Here is a 23,980-nt window from a genome sequence, read left to right as displayed (position 1 = left end):
ACCATCCTGCTATTTTCTATTACAGCATCCTACTTCTCTCCTTCATTTTCCAGGCCTAGGTTACCAGAGAAGGCAATGGCACCCCACTCCAGTACTCTTGTCTGGAAAATCCCATGGACGGAGGAGCCTGGTAGGCTGCAGTCCATGGAGTCGCTAAGAGTTGGACACGACTGAGCGACTTCCCTTTCACTTTTCACTTTCATGCATTGGAGAAGGAAATGGCAACCCACTCCAGTGTTCTTGCCTGGAGAATCCCAGGGACGGGGGAGCCTGGTAGGCTGCTGTCTATGGGGTCGCACAGAGTCGGACACGACTGAAGCGACTTAGCAGCAGCAGCAGCAGCAGGTTACCAGAAACCTAGCACAGTGTCTGACACACAGCAGGTGCTCAATATATATCTCTAAGTGAATTCAGAATTCGGAATCCAATCTCAACTACTGTAATAGCCACCTTGATTGTCTCTCGCCTCTAATCCGTTTTATGCTTTTGTTTTGTTTTGACCGTGAGATGGCTATGTCACATAAACATAAAAGTGTTATTACGCCTTCCTTCCTCCATCAGACACTTGTTTCTTGACAGCGGAGCTTCTATCCGCTCATTCCATGACCCGTTAGTGTCTTGCATGAATTAAGGGTAAGTAATCCTGAACCTGGAGAAAAGGCTTCTTACTGAAAGAGCTGTGGCTATTTCACAGTGATTTCAACCTCAACCAGTGGACCCTGCTGCTCCAAGTGCAGAGATGAAGGAGACAACGCTCCCCTGGTCCTCAGTCACAGCAGCCGCCTCCCCGGCAGGGGGCGCTGCAACGCGCCCCCTCCCCCCACCCTCGCCCCGCCCCCCAAGTCCGCCGCCGGCCTCAGTCCCCGCCCTTGCCCCCGCCCGGCGGTCACCTGCAGTGGCTGCACTCGGGCCTCCGCTCCGCCGGCTCCACTGGCAGTTCCCACAGCCCGTCCGCACTGGCCCCATACGCCTCCGCCTCCAAGACGGAGGCCGCTGGCGCTGACCCGCCCACCCGCGGCTCCTCCTCCTCGGGCGTCTGAGACCTCAAGGTCCCAGGCAGCCACGCGACGGGGTCCCCGGGTGTTCGCGTCTCTTGGTGCTGCTCCATGGCAGGCGCTCAGGGCCGGCCCTCACATCGCTTCACCGCTAACCGCCGGGGGGCGCCACAGGCTGAAGAAACCGTCCCGCGCCGCACGGCGCTACGCAAGCACGCCACGTACGGAGGGCGGGTCTCCGAAGCCCAGGCGGAAGACCCCGCCCCGCCGCGGAGAAGGAATGATCCCATTGGTTTGTGCCCAGTAAAACAGTTCAGCTAGAACCCGGAAGGAAAGTGTGGGTTGTCCTGAGGAGCTACTGAAGTTAGGGGAGTGTCTCTGGGGCAAGTAAAGGAATCTCTTCTGAAAACATCTCAGGTGGCAAAGTTGTACTTTCCTTATTTTTAACCCCTTCAAAAGTGAAAGTAAAGTGGAAGTCTGCATATTCCGCCTTAGGATGGCAGTTTAAGAATTATTAGTAGCTGGGTGAGTGCGCACAGTCGCAGCCGCTGACGTACTTGATAGTTTCAGGCCAGCATGGGAAAGTATGCACCGACTGTAAATAGGAGTCACTGCTGGTCTGCTTCAGAGGATTTCCTACTCTCGAAGGTCAGGAACCTGTGCCCTGTGACTTGTACTTGGTATTTCCAATAGCAAACATGCATTTTACGCTAGACACTAAATATTTATTTAAATGAGGTTTTTTTCCTTTCTTTTCTCTCTCTTTTTTTTTTTTTTGCCTTGTCCGAGGACCCTAAGCTCAAGAGGCAATAAGAGAGCTGAGATTTCATGGAGAGGACAGAAAAGCCACAGAAAGATAACTACTTTGCCTAAGGTTTTACACCTCTGAAAAACAGCAATATAGCCCGCAGTTTTTTTTAAAACTAACATTAACTTCACTTTAGAAAAGAGACTACTTGCCTTATATGGGTGCTGATTCTTCTCACTTATTAATACTTTGTTACTTCTTCCAGCATTCAACGTTTTAAACAAGTTTTTACAGTCATATGAATTAAGTTTTGTAATGACAATTATCTTGATTCTTGAGCTACGAAAGAGTAAATATAAAACAAAGTAGATTTATCACTGATAGTAATAGAACAGTACTGTATTTCTTAAAATGTTGGTCTCACTATGACATTTTTAGTCATCTTAAAATCAAGCTTGTATATAGAATACAGGGCTATTGTTTTCAACTTTCCTGCGTTCTTTTCCCCTGAAAATAGTACCTGTCATTTATTTTGGAGTACTCGAAGGGAGGATAGAAAAAAGCTGAAAAACCTGTCTGGTGATGAATGTGGGATGGGAGAAAAAACTGGAACTTAATGCCAGTTGGAGTTGGGAGATAATGAAATCCTAGAGACTATACAAAAGGAGGTGAATCAGAAAACAAAGAAATAAGGATGCAATTTAGATTGGAGAACCAATTCTGTAACTACTAAAAGTCTCCTGTGACAACCCTTAAACTCTGATCTCCAGTCTCAAGATGTGAAATGTTCTGGCAAGTCATTTAAGGTCCCTCCAGACTCCCAACTATGAATTATGTGAAGGAGGTTAAGTTCTAACAAGTCTATTTATATTTGGTTTTCTCTTTTAACACCCAACATGAGATCATTGGTTGTACCCATCAAAGAATTCAAAATCCAACCATTTATTTCTACTACCTCTGCCCTGATTCAAGCCTGTGTCATCTCTTGCCTAGACTATAACCATAAACACATTTAAGTGGGCCCCTGCTCCATCCTTGCTTCTCTATAGTTCATTCTCCTAGAGGTTGACCTGAATCAAAGAAAACTCCCATGCAGGTGGGATAGAGCCAGAGTTGAGTGAAAAGAGAGTCATTTTTACCCCCTGAAAAGCAAGAAATTCACCCAATGGCCAGTTTATGAACCCTGACCTTAAGAAGCCTGCAAAAAATGTATCACACACCCTGCCAGCTGCTATTTTATGTGAGTTTACCAGCTTGGGACAGACTTCAATACCAAAATAAAAACCACCAGTCACCAAACCTCTGAGAAATACCAAGGCGCTGGGAAGGTAAGCAAAAGTTCCTTTAAGAGATAAAACCAACTTAACAATGCATCAGTGTTAACAAAATAATCTAAGATGTTAATTTATATTTTATTTATCTCCCAACTCCTAGTAACCAGATCATTGTGCTCTTTGTTTCAAGGGAGTCTGAGAAGTTAAAACAGATTAGAGACAACCTCAGTATCAGGCCTGATGTGTGCGTACCTGTGTGCGAGGGATGAGATGGATGTGTCCTTGGGTTAAAAGCAAAGATCGTTAGACTGTTAGAGGGAAGATTTCCCTGAGAAGGGGACACGGGTTACCAAAATCCCATTCCTAACCCCCAGCGCTCCCAGGTTATGATACCACACCCAGAGGGGAGGAATGAGGGGATGACATCCTGGATGCCTAGAGGAGATGAACCCTAGATTCCAAATTGCCCAGCCTTGTGAAGACTCTACGGCTGCCACCAAGTTACATGTGACCAAGAACCAGGGACTACGGGTTTCATTGATAGCAAATGATTACAGAAGGTCCAAGGGGGCCTCCTGGGCATTTTGGCTCATGGTAAGATCCTTGACACCCTTGGGACCTTGAGTGCCACTGGTATGAAAAAGGGCCTCAATAATGTCTAACAGTAAACATCCTGGAAGCCCAGCAGAATAAGGATTCAGTATTGGATAAACAGGGCTTCCCTGGTGGCTCAGCAGTAAAGAATCCACCTGCTAATACAGGAGACATGGGTTTGATCCTTGGGTCGGGAGGAGCCCCTAGAAAAAGAAATGGCAACCCACTCCAGTAGTCTTGCCTGGAAAATCCCCTGGAAGGATGAGCCTGGCTGGCTATAGTCCTTTGTGTCGAAAAGAATGGGACACACCTTAGCAGCTACACGACAGCAGCAACAGTTGGATAAACTTTTATTTAAATGAGGCAAAGACAATGGAATTTCCCTGGAGGTATAGTGGCTAAGACTGCGCTCCCAGTGCAGACAGCCTAGGTTCGATCTTTGGTCAGGGAACTAGACCTCACATGCCACAACTAAGAGTTCATAGGCCACAGCTAAAAGCTCCTGCAAACCAAGACATAAAATAGAAGATCCCACGTGCCCCAACTAAGACTGCTGCTGCTGCTAAGTCACTTCAGTCGTGTCTGACTCTGTGCGACCCCAGAGACGGCAGCCCACCAGGCTCCCCCATCCCTGGGATTCTCCAGGCAAGAACCCTGGAGTGGGTTGCCATTTCCTTCTCCAACTAAGACTTGGCACAGCCAAATAAACAAAAAATATTTTTTAAATGATGTAAAAATAAAACATTCCCTACTGTATTTGTTTTCTATTGCTGCTGTAACAAATTACCAAAGTCTCTCAGTCATGTCTGACTCTTTGTGACCCCATGGACCGTATAATCCATGGAATTCTCCAGGCCAGAATACTGGAGTGGGTAGCTTTTCCCTTCTCCAGGGGATCTTCCAAACTCAGGAATCAAACCCAGGTCTCCCACATTGCAGGCAGATTCTTTACCAGCTAAGCTACAAGGGAAGCCCAAGAATATTGGAGTGGGTAGCCTATCCCTTCTCCAGCAGATCTTCCCGATCCAGGAATCGAACTGGGGGTCTCCTTAATTGCAGGCAGATTCTTTACCAACTGAGCTATGAGGGAAGCCTGGCTTAGTGGCTCAATATGTATTTATTTACTTGTAGTTTTTTATGTCAGAAATCTGACACGATCTCACAGGCAAAATGTCAGTAGTGGCAGGCAGCATTCCTTTGGAGGCTTTAAGGCAGAATCTGTTACCTTGCTTATCATTCGGCTTATTGGCAAAATTCAGTTCTTAGTGGTTATCATTCTCTGGCTGAATATCAGCTGAGAGCTGTTCCCAGCTTCTAGAGGTCACCCATGTTGACTTGTAGGGGAAACAAACTGTTACATTTACTAAACGTTTTAAGGTTTGTGGGGGCCCACAGCAGACCACCCAAAAGTGTGCCTCAATGGCATACCAATTATTTTGAAGTGAACTTCAGTTACTTAAGGCATGGCCAGTGCAAGAGGGACACCCTCACCCTTCCTTCTGTCCCCCTGAAAGCAGAATATGTACCTCTCATGTGAAAGGTACACTCCCCATGTGGAAAGGTAAAAGTATGTAAAAATAAAACATTCCTTACTGTATTTGTTTTCTATTGCTGCTGTAACAAATTACCAAAGTCTCTCAGTCATGTCTGACTCTTTGTGACCCCATGGACCGTATAATCCATGGAATTCTCCAGGCCAGAATACTGGAGTGGGTAGCATAACATACTTCTCAACGAAGACTGAGAATTCAGGCCTAGAAGTCTATGTAAACAAACCTTATTACTTCCTTAATATAATAGCCCAAGCTCAAATTCTATTTAGATTCCTTACTAATTGGACACCTAAAATCTAAGTTTTCTTTCTCCAGTCAATTCCTCACAGATACATTGTTTCTTTATCAAAAAAAAAAAAAAAATTTAAAAACTGCCTGCTTTTGCCACTTTTAAAGGTCCATTTCTGTGGAACCTCCATGCAAATGAATTAAAGTTTGTTCCTTTTTCTCCTGTTAATTATTCTGTGTCAAATTTATCATTAGCCCAGCCACAAGAACTCAAGAGGAGTAGAGGAGGAAATTTCCCCCTCCCCAAAAGCTGGTAGTCCCCCTAAAAGGAAGTTCCTTTGCCAACCTGAATGGTAAGCAATGAAATGGACTCTGCCTTAGAAACTATTTAAAAAATTTTTAATAATAAATCTAAATTTGCCTATTCTTATTTTGGTTAAATGGATAACTGAGCATTGTTTCACAGAGACCTATTTGAGCAAACATTTTAAGACATTTTTGATATTTTGACAAACTTCCCCAGTGACTCAGATGGTAAAGAATTTGCCTGCAATGCAGAAAACATAGGTGCAATCCCTGGGTTAGGAAGATCCCCTGGAGAAACAAATGATGACCCAGTCCAGTATTCTTGGATGGAGAATTCCATGGACAGAGGAACTTGGTGGGCTACAGTCCATGGAGTTGCAAAGAGTCAGACACAAACGAATGAGTTTCACTTTCCCAAAAATCAAATTCCAAATGAAGTCTTTTTGACTTTAACTTTGGAATATGAAATATTTAAAGGCCCATGAAATATCTCAAAAATGTGTTCTCTCTCCTTATAAAAAGAGAAATTAAGCTAATTAGGTATGCTGCTGCTGCTGAATTGCTTCAGTCGTGTCCGACTCTGTGCGACCCTATAGACAGCCGCGCACCAGGATCCCCGTCCCTGGGATTCTCCAGGCAAGAACACTGGAGTGGGTTGCCATTTCCTTCTCCAATGCATGAAAGTGAAGTTGCTCAGTCGGGTCCGACTCTTAGCGACCCTATGGACTGCAGCCCACCAGGCTCCTTCGTCCATGGGATTTTCCAGGCAAGAGTACTGGAGTGGGGTACCATTGCCTTCTCCGAATTAGGTATACTTGATATGTTAAATTACATGGGAAGGGTTGTCAAATAAAAAGTCACATTAAGCCTTCTTTATATTGTGTCCATAGAGATATGAATTACAAGTGTTCCAAAAATTATGTGAAATTCCTGGAAGTTGTATGTGTTCTGACATGAAGTGTTGTCTGTCATCAAAACTGAGGCTCATACTAAAGGGACTGAACCCCAATATCAGGGAAACAACCTGATTGTCACTCAGAGGCATGAATACCAGAATCTGTGTAGATTTTGACACATGTGAATGAATTCAATTCTGCTTCTGGAAAAAAAAAATTGACTGCTTATTGCCAGACTTTTGTCATATTAATATCCTTCGACCATAGCAATGGTCTGCTGCTGAATCAGAGAAAGTAAGATGGGTAAGCAACAGCTATTAAAAAAAAAAAAAAAAAAGTGTTCCGTTATGGGAAACCCAAGACAGCCCGTTATTTTTTCCCAGTTCAGCTCAGTCGTGTCCTACTCTTTGTGACCCCATGAATCACAGCACGCCAGGCCTCCCTGTTCATCACTAACTCCCGGAGTTCACTGAAACACGTCCATCGAGTTGGTGATGACATCTAGCCATCTCATCCTCTGTCATCCCCTTCTCCTCCTGCCCCCAATCCCTGCCAGCATCAGAGTCTTTTCCAATGAGTCAACTCTTCACATGAGGTGGCCAAAGTACTGGAGTTTCAGCTTTAGCATCGTTCCTTCCAAAGAACGCCCAGGACTGATCTCCTTTACGATGGACTGGTTGGATCTCCTTGAAGTCCAAAGGACTCTCAAGAGTCTTCTCCAACACCACAGTTCAAAAGCATCATCTCCGGTGCTCAGCTTTCTTCACAGTCCATACATGACCACTCTCACATCCATACATGACCACTGGAAAAACCGTAGCCTTGACTAGATGGACCTTTGTTGGCAAAGTAATGTCTCTGCTTTTGAATATGCTATCTAGGTTGGTCATAACTTTCCTTCCAAAGAGTAAGCGTCTTTTAATTTCATGGCTGCAATCACCATCTGCAGTGATTTTGGAGCCCCAAAAAATAAAGTCTGACACTGTTTCCACTGTTTCCCCATCTATTTCCCATGAAGTGATGGGACCAGATGCCATGAACTTAATTTTCTAAATGTTGAGCTTTAAGCCAACTTTTTCACTCTCTTTCACTTTCATCAAGAGGCTTTTTAGTTCCTCTTCACTTTCTGCCAATCACACGGACCACAGCCTTGTCTAACTCAATGAAACTAAGCCATGCCCTGTGGGGCCACCCAAGACAGGCGGGTCATGGTGGAGAGGTCTGACAGAATGTGATCCACTGGAGAAGGGAATGGCAAACCACTTCAGTATTCTTGCCTTGAGAACCCCATGAGCAGTATGAAAAGGCAAAATGATAGGATACTGAAAGAGGAACTCCCCAGGTCAGTAGGTGCCCAATATGCTACTGGAGATCAGTGGAGAAATAACTCCAGAAAGAATGAAGGGATGGAGCCAAAGCAAAAACAATACCCAGTTGTGAATGTGACTGCTGATAGAAGCAATTTTTCCCAGCTCCCTGGCGAACCTCATTTTCCTTTTTCTTGCATTCCTCACTCACAATTCGCTTAATATGACTCAAATTGTAAATAGACATTGGTGGGAAGATTTCTGTCAAACTGCAAAAACAGGGACTTCCCTGGAGTCCGGTGGTTAAGACTGCACTTCCACTGCAGGGGGCACAAGTTCAGTCTCTGGTTGAGGAACTAAGATCCTGCATGCTGTTCAGTGGGCCCCCCTCAAAAAAAATTAATAAATAATAGTGATAAAGTTGTATAAATAGTGTGTGATAACTTACAAAAATCATTTTTTAAAAAAATATGAATAAAACTGCAAAACAGTACCAGCAATGTCTGGCAGGTCAGGTCCATAACCCTGGGACCTCAGACCTCCTTTCTCTGGACCCTTGGAACACCTAAAACTGAACTTCATTCAACTTCCACTTAATATGGTTTATAAATATGTTCTTGTTATCAATATATGTATGTTTTCCCCATAGGTCAAGGCCTTCCCTTACCACAAGGCTGATGCCCTGATATTGGCAAAGAGACAGTTTTAAAAAATGTGTTTTCCTCTTGGGGTTTTCTTCAATCTCCAGTGATCAAGATACCCAGTTCACTGGGCAAATCATATAAGCCTTAACAAAAACCTTACAAACTTCTTGGAATTATCACTGTCCCTGTCACTCTCAATTATCAGGCAAGGACAACAGAACTAGTGGAAAAACTGATCTCAAAGAACAAGAATTAATTATATGGGATTGAATGAACTAATGAATATGGTTACAGTTTTTATGACTTTTTGTCTAAAATATACTCGTGTTCAGTCGTGGCCAACTATTTGCAACTCTATGGACTGTAGCCTGCCAGGCTCCTCTGTCCACAGGATTTTTCAGACAAGAATACTGGAGTGGGTTGCCATTTACTACTCCAGGGGATCTTCCTGACCCAGGGAATAAACCCACATCTCATGTGTCTCCTGCATTAGCAGGTAGAGTCTTTGCCACTGTGCCACTTGGCAAGGCAGACTAAAATATGACTAATTTTTAAACCTTTTGTTTTCCAGATACAAGGAAGTTTTATAAAAATTTGGTAAATTATACCTTTGTAAGCAGAATTGAAACATTTACCTTTTTCTTCTTGATCCCTCCAGAATTCAGAAACTCTCAAGGAGTATCCTTATTTTTTGGTAATATAGTTATTTACATAAGTTCAATAAGAATCTGTTCACCTTAAAACAGAACACAATTGGAAACATTGATTACGTTACCAAGGCTTTGACTAGAATGGTCTTTTCTTTTTTGGCTGCACCTTGAGGCTTGCAGGATCTCAGTTCCCCAACTTGGGATCAAACCCCAGAGCCTGGCAGTGAGAGTTTGGAGTCCTAACCACTGGACCACCAGGGAACTCCCAAGCATGGTCATATGTGAGACAGACCCTTGTAGACTCAGACATGACCAGACAGCTTAAAGGAACTAAGATTGACTTTATGGAACCAATAAAGCTCCTTGTAAAAACAGCCTAATATTAATACCTTGTTTACAGCTATCCCAGCAGCCTTACCAGGTGAGTAAGGAGGGTCACATTCTGGCAGGTACAGGAAATGCAGGACATTGAGGGGACCTCAAGAAGGGAGGAATTCACCCAAATCTATAGGTATTACAGTAAAGTCTGATAAGCAACTCTTTGGTGTGGCTTCCTGGCCTCAAAAGGCATTAAAAGTTCAATCTGGAGATAGATTCCTTGTAAAAATTCAAGCAAAATAGGTTTAAAGGATCTTACATGGTTAGTCCAGAGAAGGCGATGGCACCCCACTCCAGTATGCTTGCCTGGAAAATCCATGGACGGAGGAGCCTGGTAGGCTGCAGTCCATGGTGTCGCGACTGAGCGACTTCACTTTCACTTTCCACTTTCATGCATTGGAGAAGGAAATGGCAACCCACTCCAATCTTCTTGCCTGGAGAATCCCAGGGACGGGGGAGCCTGGTGGGCTGCCGTCTATGGGGTTGCACAGAGTCAGACACGACTGAAGCGACTTAGCAGCAGCAGCAGCAGCACATGGTTAGTCACTATTCTTGCTAAACTTATATAAACACTCAGTTCAAGTTTATTAACTAGACATAATTTGCAAACAATTCATCTTAATTTGGCTACCTTAGTAGAAATTGGGGTGATTTTAGAGAGAAAATTGTTTCTCAATAATAATTCATACATATAGGTATCAGATTTTATTGCTATTAACTTTCCTTGAGATTTTGTAATTTACCTAAAAACTAGACTCAATGTTTAGAGTTTCCTCCAGTATTTGACTACAACTCTAAACTAACTTTTCCAATTTTCTCCCATCCTTTGGACTTGGAATCACTGAAACCTTAAACTATTCCTGCTGCTGCTGCTAAGTCGCCTCAGTTGTGTCCGACTCTGTGCGACCCCATAGAGGGCAGCCCACCAGGCTCCTCTGTCCCTGGGATTCTCCAGGCAAGAACACTGGAGTGGGTTGCCATTTCCTTCTCCAATGCATGAAAGTGAAAAGTGAAAGTGAAGTCGCTCAGTCGTGCCCAACTCCCAGCAACCTCATGGACTGCAGCCCACCAGGCTCCTCCATCCATGGGATTTTCCAGGCAAGAGTACTGGAGTGGGGTGCCATTGCCTTCTCCAAAAACTATTCCTGGAGCCCCACAAACCAAAGCTAAACAACTTGACATAAAGTTCAGAGAAATTGCCACAACAGCTTATGCTTAAATAATCCTTGTGCCTGTTGCTATATGAGTCACTCAGAAAGTTTACCTGAACACCCAATCACATCATCAGAGATGTTTCAAACTGCAAAAGATGTTTGGACATTGATAATCTAGAAGTCCTCTTGACTGACTGCCCTCTGGGCTCAAAAACTGGTTTATAATCTCCAATTTTTAACCTTTATTTTTCTTTTGTTTCCATAGAAATGCCACTTATTAAATACCTGACTCTTTGCAGCATAGACCTAGTGTTGGGAGCCCATCTGCCGGGCTGCCTCCTGAAATGAGATGCATGCATGCATGATTCTAAGTCACTTGAGTCATGTCCTACTCTGCAATCCCATGGACAGCAGCCCACCAGGCTCCTCTGCCCATGGGATTCTCCAGGCAAGAATACTGGAGTGTATTGCCATGTCCTTCTGCAGAAATGAGATACAATTATTGGAAAAGATCTGTCCTTTTCTCAGGACTAAGAAACTGATTCAGTGAAATAGAAGACTCTGCAAACCTGTTCTCTCTCTCCATAGTCATCAGTTCTGCTTTGACTATGTGAAACTTCCAGGCAAGTTTCAGAGGAGGGAATTGTTGGGGCCAAGAGAAAACTTCCCAAATTGTGCCTCAATGGTGTATTATTTAGAATTAAAGTTACTTAAGAAACAGCCAACACAAGAGGACACTCTGACCCTCCTTCGTGTCTCCCTGGAAGCAGGAAATCCATCACTCAGATGAAAGTTATACTCCCTGCATCTGGAGGGAGAAGGAAACCTTGTTGCCAAAAATAGTGAATTCCAGCCTCTAAGCCTATATAAACAAACATCCTTGCTTCTTTAATTCACTACCTCAAGCCGAAACTCCGTTTAAATTTTTCACTAACTGGACACCCCAAACCTGAGTTTCATTGTCCTGTGAATTCCTCACAAATTTATTGTTCTTTCATTTAACAAATATAAAAAACCACCTGCTTTGGCCACTTACCATATCTCATTTCTATGGGACCTCTATGCACATGAATTAAAATTATTTCTTTTTCCCTGTTAATCTGTATTTTGTCAGTTTTATTGTTAGTCCAGACACAAAAATTCAGGAAGGGTAAAGGGGAAAAAATATACATATATACAATGGAATATTACTCAGCCATTAAAAAGAATGAAATTATGCCATTTGCAGTGTGACATGGATGGATATTGAGAGTGTCATATTGAGTGAAATAAGTCAGACAAAGAAGGAGAAATATTGTATGTCATCCCTTATATGGGGAATCTAAAAAGGAATGATACAAACAAACTTACAAAACAGAGACTCATAGACTTAGAAAATGAACTTATGGTTGCCAGGGGGAAAGGATAGTTAGGGAGTTTGGGAAGGTCATATACATGTTGCTATATTCAAAATGGGTAACCAACAGGAACCTACTGTATAGCAAGCACATGGAACTCTACTCAATGTTATGTGCCAGTCTGGATGGGAGGGGGATTTGGGGGAGAACAGATACATGTATATGTATGACTGAGTCCCTTCGCTGTTCACCTGAAACTACCACAACATTGTTAACCATCTAAACCCTAATACAAATTGAAACGTTTTTAAAAAAAATCACCAGGGACCAAAAGATTAAAGACTCAGGAAGAAACTTGGACCTTCCCCTTAAGTGCCTAAAAGGATGTAGGTGGTTTATGACCTTTTCTAGTTACAGATAACTATGGAGTAAACTAGATGCAGTAGACAGAGCAGATCCCAGTAAAGTCTGTTTGTTAAAATTTCTCTGGGTCCCATTGCTCTGCATGGCCCAGCAAACATTTGTATGTCAGACATTTGCTTTGTTGCTGTTGTTGGGTCTCTCAGTCCTGTCTGACTTTTTGTGACCCCATGAACTGCACCGCCACACCACACAAGGCATCCATGTCCTGGGATTCCATCTCCTGGACTTTGTTCAAACTCATGTCCATTGAATCAGCGATGCCATCCAACGATCTCATCCTCTGTCTTCTCCTCCTGCCCTCAATCTATCCCAGCATCAGGGTCTTTTCCAGTGAATCAGCTCTTTGCATCAGGTGGCCAAAATACTGGAGCTTCAGCTTCAGCATCAGTCCTTCCAATGATATGCAGGGTTGATTTCCTTTAGGGTTGACTTGATGTTCAAGGAACTCGCAAGTCTTCTCTACCACCACAATTCAAAAGCATCAGTTCTTCAGTGCTCAGCCTTCATTATGGTCCAACTCTCACATACATGACTAATGGAAAAACCATAGCTTTGACTATATGGATTTCTGCTTTTCTACCTAGAAGGTGATTGCCTTCCTCCCCTTTGAAGTCCTAAACCACTACTTCAGCATCCTCCATTGTGTTTAGCTGAAAATGGTACTTAAGTTTAGGGTTTCAGCCATTTTGGCGAGTTACTCAGTTTTCCTGAGTCTCTCTCATGTGTACATGTTATTAAAGTTTTATTTGATTTTCTCCTGTCAAGGTGCTGAAGAAGAACCACTTATATTAGCCAGAAGAACATAGAAGAAAAGAGGAAACACTCTTCTTCCCAGGTGGCTCAGTGGTAAAGAATCCGAAGGTGAAAGACTCGATGGACATGAGTTTGAGTAAACTCCGGGAGTTGGTGATGGACAGGGAGGCCTGGTGTGCTGTGATTCATGGGGTTGCAAAGAGTTGGACACGACTGAGCGACTGAACTGAATAGCTTTGAGCTGCAGGGCATCTTGATCTAACAAGTTATCTGTTGGCAATTCCTCATTTGAGCCAGTAACTAAAAGGCATAGGCCCCAACACTAAGTATCCTTTTAATTCTTTCTGTGTTTTGAATTGAAGTATAGAGGGAAATATGAACTTTGCTTAAAAGTTATGCAAAGTTTAAAGATTATAGAAGCTTGTTGGCAGTTATATTTTGTTCTCCATTCAGATATCCCTGAGGGAAAATGCTATAAAAGTAATGATTAAGTGATTTTTCATGTTCAGAGTTGAAGTTCCAAAACCAGTGTACAGAGTCACAATCCTTGAGCAGAGAAGGGGTACAGGTTTTACTCATCTTCTTTACCCAAAACAACAACCCTGTCTGTGAGCTCCTGTAGTAACCTGCTAGGACCTTGAGCTCAAGAAAGAACCATGCCTTTCATCACCTATCCTTGATGTAGTGAGTGAGCCCATCCATTAACGAGGAGCTTCAAAATGGTGCTAGAATTCATCCTGAGGTGAAAATGAGACAGGAAGAGAGCAGGGCACAACCTTTAAAAGAATGACATAGCCCTAGGGTACAACAATAAGCTGGTTAAAACCAACTAGGTCCAAGATGGTGGACAAGTCAACTTCTACTAGACCTTGAGCCTCAGTATACGCTTATTGTAATACATCAACATGCTAAATGACATACCCACAGGCCTATGTGAATCACTATGCTATACACCTGAAACTTACATAATATTGTAAATAAACTATATTCCAATTTAAAAAATTTTAAAGACTTCAAGTCCTTAGAAAGCACACATACAAACACACACAAATTCCTTTCTGTGTTCCATTATCTCTGCATGGTCCAGCAAACATATAGGGGATTGTTGATGATCCCCCATATGATTGATAATATGATTATTATTGATGATTGATAATAATGTCATCAGTTCAAATAGGAAAGACTGGAGTGATGAACATGTTTGGGGAAAGATGTATGCCAAAACAGGGTGCCAGGAATTCTATTCAGTCCATGCCATGTTTCAAGTACCAGTGCTGAAAGTAATATAGAAATATCAAGCATGCAGTTGGATATAAGAATCTGGATTATTTAGGACAAGACAGGGATGGAAACATTAAATGCACTTTTTTTTCTTCCAGTTTTATTGAGATATAATTGACATATAGCACTGTGTAAGTTTAAGGTATAATGATCTGACTTATATCATGAAATGATTATGACAATAAGTTTACTGAACATTCATCATCTCATATAGATATAAAATTAAACAAATAGAAAAAAATTATTGTCTTGTGATGAGAACTCTTAAGATACACTGTCTTAACAGCTGTCACATGACATACAGCAATGTTAATTATATTTATCATGTTATTAAGTTTGATTTGATTTAAAAAAATAAAACAGAGATCAACTATATGCTCAAAATACCAGGGGATTGTCTGATTTGAGACAGGGCAGCAAATAAAACAAGCCATCGCTGTGCTATATACTTTTACTACAGTCAGCTCCATAGATCTTTTCCAGTCCCTTTGATTGTATTATATATTTTCAAGAGACCTGGAACATGAAGGTGACCACTGATGCTTCTATATCTGTTTTCAGTTTATTGTTCATGGGAATAGGACTGTAGTGAAAAGAATGGAGAAAACATAAACGGGGAAATCTGGTATTTCTCAAAACAAGTGTAAATCATTGAAATAACATATATATGATTTAACAGAACTAGAATTCTAAAATAAATATGTCTTAAATTTGTTTATAATACCAACCTCCAAATTCCTGCAAAGAGAACATGATACAGCCCTGCCACTGACATATCTTTTTGTACAGTTTCGCATAGAACAGCATTATATTGAGTTCCATGCTGAAGCAGATTACACTATAGCAAAGCCCTGGTGTTATTTGTGAAATTATAATTTTCATTTTACAGCACTTTACAATTTATGAAGTCTTCTTACCAACATTATTTCATTTTGTTTTTCCTTACAGCCTTACAGAGTAAATAAGATATTTATTATTTAGCAGATAAGGGAATATGGCAGCCTCTGAAAATGAAATGGTTTGTCTAAATTAAAATGGCTATTTTAAGTGACAAGATTGTGTTCAAAAGCCAGATTTTCTAACTCTAGTGCTCTTTCTTTCTGTGATATCATAAAACTTCTTTATTTTTTTCCACACTGTTCAGTAGATATTTATTAATAGTTTCCCAAATTTCATAATAAATGAAATAGTGAAATGAATGCTTTGAAACCACAAAATTATATAATAAAGAGCTAAGATTAGAATTTATATTAACTAATCCATTATACATTCATTGATGATGCAGCTAGAGATGTTTACCACTGTAAATCATTTCTACTATATAAATATCTTGAGCTAAAATCAATGAGCAAGAAAATATCTGGCATAAATTCCCTTAAGAATGCTTATAATTCAATTTCTGGCCATTTTTACTATATTTTTATAAGTTTTCAAAGAGATAATTTGTGTTTTTAAAACTTTGCAGAAGGAAGTTTAAAAATCACAAAATTGCTTAAGCAGATGTGGCTATTGCAAAAAAAAAAGAGGAAGTTTAAAGAAAAATTAAATACACAAATAATATTTTAGAATGCTTGAGTGGATTCATTGTGGCAGTCACATATGGTAAATCTAATGCTTTACATACATTTTGAGACACGTTATACACAAAGCCCCTATTCAGTGAAAATACCATTATATGAGCATATGACGGATGATTTTTTGTTCTTTATTTTAGAAGAGATGTGAGTGCAGATTAAGACTGGCCCAAAAAATCACGAGTTGAAATTTTCTCCTCTAAGTATTGTTTATCATCTTTAGATTTTGATCTCTTTTTTTGTACAACATCATTGTCATGCATTCAAATAATAGTTTTTGCTTACAAACTCCAGAATTAGAATTCGATATGGTAATATCAGTTGACAATAATTAATTTTGACCTGAGACATATAGTCTCAATGACTTGTTACTTGCCCTGGAAGTACTCCTATACTAAAAATACATACATTGACTCCCAACTATTACATAAAACAGGCCAATAGTTGAAGATCAAAAAAAAACCTCATACTCTTCTATACGTATATTTAGCCATACTGAAATTAGTCAAAGACAAATATAATTTGATGATGTGAGAATCAGTGGTGTGCATAATCCAAAATAGTCCATAATCTTCAAAAAGGAATTTAAGACATGCATTTTAGTAAATATGAATATTTGACATCCTAAGAATTCCAAACTCCTAAAAAAGATTGTTATATTATGAATACTGAACATCTTAACTAGACAGGAGTTAGGTTTTATATTCTGGTTCTTAACTACAATATTTTCAAACCAAAAATCAAGATCAATTATCTGAAATACTGGAGAAGTAGAGAAAAGCGAACCCTCTTGCACTGTTGGTGAGAATGTAAATTGATACAGCCACTATGGAGAACAGTATGGAGATTTCTTAAAAAACTAGGAATAAAATTACCATATGACCCGGCAATTCCACTCCTGGGCAGATATCCTGAGAAAACCATAGTTGAAAAAGACACATGTACCCTGCTCTTCATTGCAGCACTATTTACAATAGCCACCACATGGAAGCAACCTGAGGAGGGCAACCCATTCCAGTATTCTTGCCTGAAGAACCCCATGGACAGAGAAGCCTGGTGGGCTACAGTCCACAGGGTCACAGAAAGTTAGACACAACTGAAGTGACTTAGCATGCATGCACAGAAGCAACTTAGATGTCTGTCAATAGATGAATAAATAAAGTTTTGGTGCATATATATATATATATATATATATATATATATATATAGTGGAATATTACTCAGCCATAAAAGGAACAAATTTAAGTCAGTTCTAGTGAGGTGGAAAAGCTAGAGCCTGTTAAAGCAAGTCATATATTAACACATATATATATGTGGAATCTAGAAAAATTGTACTGATGAACCTATTTTCAGGGCATGGAATCTAGAAAAATTGTACTGATGAACCTATTTTCAGGGCAGGAATACAGACTCAGACATATAGAACAGACTTATGGACACAGAGGGAAGGAGAGGGTGGGATGAACTGAGAGTAGCATTGAAATATAAAAATACATATATTACAATTACCATGTATAAAATAGATAGCTAATGGGAAGTTGCTGTATAGCGCAGGGAGCTCAGCCTGATGCTCTGTGACAATCTAGAGGGGTGGGATGGGGTTGGAGGTGGGAGGAAGGTTTAAGAAGGAGGAGAAGAGGGTATACATGTGGCTGATTCACAATGATATATGGCAGAAACCAACACAACATTGTAAAGCAATTGTCTTCCAATAAAAAATAAATTTTAAAAACAAAGTATATAAAAATTATCCAAAATAGTCTAAAATTGGCCCTGCTCTAGATAACTCATGAAGCCTTTTCAACCCATTTCTAGCTCTTCTCCCAGTTTTCTCCCCACATATCCCCAAGTCCTCTTCCCCAAAACAGAAACTCTTAATTCCCTGCCTGGCCCCATGCTTTGGAAACAGTGCTGTCTTCCCTTCAGTAATTCAAAAGTCCTTTTTTATTATGCTTTTGTGTATTTTCTAAATCCTATATATAAGCAGTTTAAAAATCATATCTTAGGAAGCAATAAAAATATTTTTAAGGGATTTGAAGATTACTAGTTCAACATGCAAGTAAGAAGTGATACCTGTCCTAGCCATTTGCTGCATCCTAGTTCTGATTCCCAATAACAATCATCATTCTCGACCCTAAGCCTTCCTGGTCAGGAACTAGGTTTTGTTCCCTCCACTGTCACAGAGGGCTTAGAGACCTTCACTGAGCCTACATCTTGCCACACTCATTCCTGAAACCTACTAACTGCTGGCTGTTTCCCTCATCTGCTTGCCATAATATCACTCTCAGGTTACCCTTTTTACCTCTGGTTAAGGCTTTCTGACGGTGACCACTTTTCTGGCTCACCACCATTGTATGTTGTCACATCTCCTAGAGACTTAGTTCTCTTAAGTTTTGGCGAGATGACAAACTGATGGCCCATAGGGCACTAATAGTTGGTTTGGCGTTATCAGTATTTGAAATTTTAAAAGGTGAATGTCTTTAGGCCAAAAATATGTTCTCCAGTTTGCCAAAGGCTCCAGCACTCCCTATTGTATTACAGAAAGTGAAACTTGCTCAGTCATGCCCGACTCTTTGTGACCACAAGAACTACATAGTCCACGGAATTCTCCAGGGGATCTTTCCAACCCAGGGATTGAACCCAGGTCTCCAGCATTGCAGGCAAATTCTTTACTGTCTAAGCCACCACGGAAGCTCCTATTGTATTACAACAGCCCCATTATTAATTTGCTTATCTGCCTGAAACCTGAAGCCATTGGAGGTAGACCTCTATAGGGAGATCCCCTCCAACAGCCTAACAGAGCTCTCATCATCATCCCATCCGGGCTCTGTTTACCCAGTACATCAACTGAATGTCTAATTCCAAGTCTTAAGATTTCTTAGCCTTTCTGGCTCCACTGATTCAACAAATCCCTTGTGTGAAATGACACCACCATCTCAGATGCCAAGAAAGTAGGAGATGGAAGGGGTGACATTTGAATATTACTCTGGAATTACTGACTTGTTTACTATATCCCTCCAAATTACAGATGCACTCTGGAAAAACAAACAAAAAGAAACACGATACTGGATACTTGGGGCTAGTGCACTGGGATGACCCAGAGGGATGGTATGGGGAGGAAGGAGGGAGGAGGGTTCAGGGTGGGGCACACATGTATACCTGTGGCGGATTCATTTTGATATTTGGCAAAACTAATACAGTTATGTAAAGTTTAAAAATAAAATAAAATTAAAAAAAAAAAAAAGAAACTCGGCAGAAGAAAGCAAAGAACAGCCCTGATATGCATGAAAATGAAAATTCTCACTACTGATGTGAGAATTCAGTGTACTTTTTGATGAGCTAAAAATGACTATCACAAAGATGGATGTTAGTTGCTTGCCCGCAGATGTATGCCCACATCAGCTAAGGATTCACTCCTGCATTCCATACACAGCATATTAGGAATTTGTAGGATTTGGGAAAACATTTCATCTCTACTTGGGGAAGATTTAGAGTGGGAAAGAGTTAGGATAAGTGGGACAAAGAAGGGGAAGTCAGAATGGCCTAAGAAACAAGCAAGCATGAGTGGAAGTAAGGAGGAAGGAAGAAAGGGAGAAAGGGAGGCAGGGAGCAGGAAGGCAAATTAACAATTTATTGAGCATGTACTAGGTACCAATTGCGTTCAATGCTTTTATACACATGATTTCATTTAACATTCACACTCTCTTAAGTTCAGAGAATCAAGGACACATTCAGGATCACAAGAGCACAAAACAACAAAGTTAGACTGTAAAGCCATGTCTAACTCAAAAGCCCACATCCTCTTAAAGATGCCATGACTTTCTCAATGGTGATTTATTTTAACCAATGCAGCAAGCATGTACATGAAAGTGTTTAAAAAAAAAAAAAAAAAAGCAAAATTCAACTGAGTAGGGATTTCCCAGGGGGTTCAATGGTAAAGAGTCCTTGGTCAGGGAATTCAGATCCCACCTGCCGAAGGGCAAATTAGCACATACCACAACTACACACGGAGAAGGCAATGGCACCCCACTCCGGTATTCTTGCCTGGAAAGTCCCATGGACGGAGGAGCCTGGTAGGCTGCAGTTCATGGGGTCGCTAAGAGTCGGACACGACTGAGCGACTTCCCTTTAACTTTTCACTTCATGCATTGGAGAAGGAAATGGCAACCCACTCCAGTGTTCTTGCCTGGAGAATCCCAGGGACGGGAGAGCCTGGTGGGCTGCCGTCTATGGGGTCGCACAGAATTGGACACGACTGAAGCGACTTAGCAGCAGCAGCAGTAACAACTACACAGCCCATGTGCCACAACTGCTGAGCTGGCACCGCCAAATCAAAAGATCCCACATGAAGTAATGAAGATCCTGTGCGCCACAACTAAAACATGATGTGGCCAAATAAATAAATAAAATTTTAAAATTCTTTTAATTTAAAATTTTAAAAATTTGGTTTTTTTTAATTGTAAAAAAGGTGGGGGGCAGGTTCTATTGAGGGGCAAGGAAGCTATGAGCAAAAGAAAGGATTATTTGGGGGCCAGGACATTTTTTAGGGGGGAGGAGGGAAAGGCAAGAGTTTTATCATCAAATTTGCCTCTTTCCCCTGGGAGGTGGGATGGATAAAGTGGGCCACCATGACAGATTATTTCATTGGTGCTAATCAGAAAATACCAGACTGGTTGATTCAGATTACATTTCTGGTGAAGTTAGAAATTGCAATTAGATTAGGTATTAAAACTAGCTTTGGTATATGGGCTTTAGTACAAGTGAAGCCACCGTGAGCCTATGGTTTTTCCCTTTAACAAGAGCTAACTTAGCACTGCTTTGGAAATCGGTTGAATAGATATATTTAATTTTCAAAACCGTCTTGTGAGATAAGTATTGTTTTTTCCTTTTCTCACAGATACCGAAACTAAAGGTCAAAGAAGTCAAATACCATACCAAAAGTCAACCATTTTTGCAAACATCAACAGAATCGCTTGGTGTACGCCTTAGGCACAAGAGTCCCCCATTCACTGTGCATGTTGCAAAGGGGTGAGTTAGGTAGGGCCAGAGTGAAGCTGGGTGCATAACGATACTGTGCTTCATGAGAGGGATCCCACCCCCTGTTGCTCTCTCTTTTAAGAACAAGATGAAAGTGAACTTAGAAGCAAGGAACATAGAGTCTGGGCTTGGGCACTAAATGGTCTGAGCTTGGTTGCCAGTTGTCTGTGGACGCTAGCTGTTAACTCCTGTGGGAAGTTGGTTTGTGGTGCAGCTCTTCCCATGGGAAGAAAGGAAGGTGCCACCAGAAGCTGTTTCAGACTCAGCCCCTTCCACTGAAGCAGGGGCCGCTGCCCCAGCTAGTTCATCCAGACATCCCAGAGAGAAATCCGAGGGCCATTTATTGGACACCCAACTTATCTTTACTCATTCACCAAAAATAGTGACAGAGCAAGGACTTGAGCCGTGGTCTTTTGGTTTTAGAATCCAGGTAGAAGTTGGAAAGCTAGCCCTGGTTGAGTGAAAACAGTAGCCAGATCCAATGGCTACAGCAAGCTTAGAACTGTTCCGCAAGACGTATTTGGGCTCTCAGGTATTCAAATGGCGGATAGTCAAACAGGCAAATGCCAGCATATTAGTGCCAAGTGATGGAGTCACTCATAACATCCCAAACCCAGCTAAAGGACTTGAGGAGGGAGATGTCTCCAGCTGGGAGAAAAGGGGCACCACATTGACAAAGGAAGTTATAGGAAACCATTTCCATTAAACCCGTTGGTTGAATTAAAAGACAGCTTCATAAATAACTGTACTCTCTGTTCTTCACCACAAATCTCTTTATGATAAAATTTTCTGTACAAACAAATACAGAAGATCAAGTGACATTTCTACTTTAAAAGGATTGGATCTTTTCCACTAATTTATATCACTTTTGATAGTAAAATGAAGTAGATTGTAAGTAAGGAGTCCTACTGTGAATATTTTGTGACTAACTACTGCACGATTTTTTTAAATTTTCAATTAATTTTTAACTGTAATTAATCTTTCAGTACATATTTTCTTATCCTGAGTTTACCATTTTCTCTATTTTTTTTTTACTTTATCTCTACAGTAGATTTAGAGTAAAAGACTTTTATTATTCTTTATTCTCTAAAAGACTGAGAGATGTTTCATTCTATCTTGTGAAGAACCATTCTTACTAAGCAAGGACTGGGTCTGAGAATGCACCTGTGCTTATTCCTTTTGTCAACTAAAAAAGATGTATGACTTGAGAGTTGTGAGTTAAGTTTTATTTGGGACAAAGTGAGGACTGCAGCCCGGGAGGCAGCATCTCAGATAGCTCTGAGAGACTGCTCCAAAGAAGCAGTGGGGGAAAGTCAATATATAAGGTTTTGGTGAAGGGGGAGTTCAATACCATGAAGCACTCAATTTACAAAAGGTTTTTTGTTAGTCATGAGGGTCTGATGTTACCATGAAGGGATTTAGTGCTTCTCTAGATATGAGGAGATGCAAGGATTGAGATCATAAAATCTGTTCCTAGAAATATCCAACTATCTAAAGACCTGTCCCACCAGATTCCCTGGAGCACAGAGTGCCTCAGTCCACCCTGAACTCCCTCAGGGGGTGTTGAAGGTCACCAGCTATCGCAGCATGGGATTCAATCTCTGTAGAGGCAGACGGCAAATGCCTTGTTGTTCAGTCATTGGCAATGCTCTTGGTAAGTGCCAATTTGTAGTTGACACTTTCTATTCTAAAACTGAACCAAAGAGGACAGGCAAGGAATAAGAGGCTTTTTTTAAAAAAACAAGTAGCTCATTGGTGAAGTGATTTTACCTCCTTTTTGCCTGAGATAGAAATCAGAGCTTCAGAGAACAAATTAGCAGTTACCAGTGGGGAGACAGGAGAAGAGCAATCAATACAGGGACAGGCAGCCAATAAATACAAACTTTTCTGTATAAAATAAGCTACAAGGATATATTGTACTACAGAAAGAATATAGCCAATATTTTATAATAACTATAAATGGATAATGGGCATCCCTAGTAGGTCAGATGGTAAAGCATCTGCCTGCAATGCAGGAGACCTATGTTCTCTCCCTGGGTCAGGAAGATGCCCTAGAGAAGGACATGATAACCCACTCCAGTATTCTTGCTTGGAAAATCCCATAGACAGAGGAGCCTGGTGGGCTACAGTCCACGGGGTTGCAAAGAGTTGAAAACTACTGAGCAACTAAGCATGCATAAATGGAGTATAACCTTTGAAAACTGTGAATCACTATTGTACACCTGTAACATATAATATTGCACATCAACTATACTTCAACAAAAAATGTTTAGATCAGTGCTTCAGTGTTCATTTACTTCTACATTTGCTCCTTGGAAGCATAGATTTGTGGGTCAAATGACATATTGCTAAAGCATGATTCACAAAGGTCATTTAAAGATAGAATCTTATAGATAGACTTATTTTCTCTCTTTTCCTGTCTTTTATTTCCTTCTTTCTTCCTTCTTTGCCTCCCTGTTTTAGTCCCCTTTCCTTTAGTGTATAAGTTAACTCTTAAATAAACCTAATATTAATAATAAAGTTCTATTTTATGATACAGGGAAGACTGAGTGTTTAAATATAACCATGAGAAAGTGAAATTTTTCATAATGAATATTTTATATTTTACTTTACACATACAGTTTACTATATTGTTAACATAATGAATGCTTTAATCTCCTGAAAGATGATGCTGTGAAAGTACTGTACTCAATGCGCCAGCAAATTTGGGAAACTCAGCAGTGGCCACAGGACTGGAAAAGGTCAGTTTTTATTCCAATCCCCAAAAAAGGCAATGCCAAAGAATGCTCAAACTACCTCATAATTGCACTCATCTCACACGCTAGTAATGTTCAAAATTCTCCAAGCT

General features: G+C 40.9%; 1 protein-coding gene across 1 annotated transcript in view; it reads right to left on the bottom strand.

The window, feature by feature from the left end:
- The window catches only part of DTWD2 (DTW domain containing 2), a 74,189-nt gene extending 72,952 nt beyond the window's left edge, over positions 1–1,237 (bottom strand). The window contains exon 1 of the mRNA XM_055550309.1: positions 891–1,237. Within this exon, the coding sequence (XP_055406284.1) occupies positions 891–1,108 (218 nt within the window). The 5' untranslated portion in view covers positions 1,109–1,237. The remainder of the gene's footprint in view (positions 1–890) is intronic.
- Between the last annotated feature and the right edge of the window lie 22,743 nt (positions 1,238–23,980).

This window comes from Bubalus kerabau, chromosome 1, assembly GCF_029407905.1.
Source record: "Bubalus kerabau isolate K-KA32 ecotype Philippines breed swamp buffalo chromosome 1, PCC_UOA_SB_1v2, whole genome shotgun sequence".
Classification (NCBI taxonomy): Eukaryota; Metazoa; Chordata; class Mammalia; order Artiodactyla; family Bovidae; genus Bubalus; species Bubalus kerabau.
Note: the sequence above shows the minus strand (reverse complement) of the source record. Positions and strands in the feature narration are given on the sequence as shown.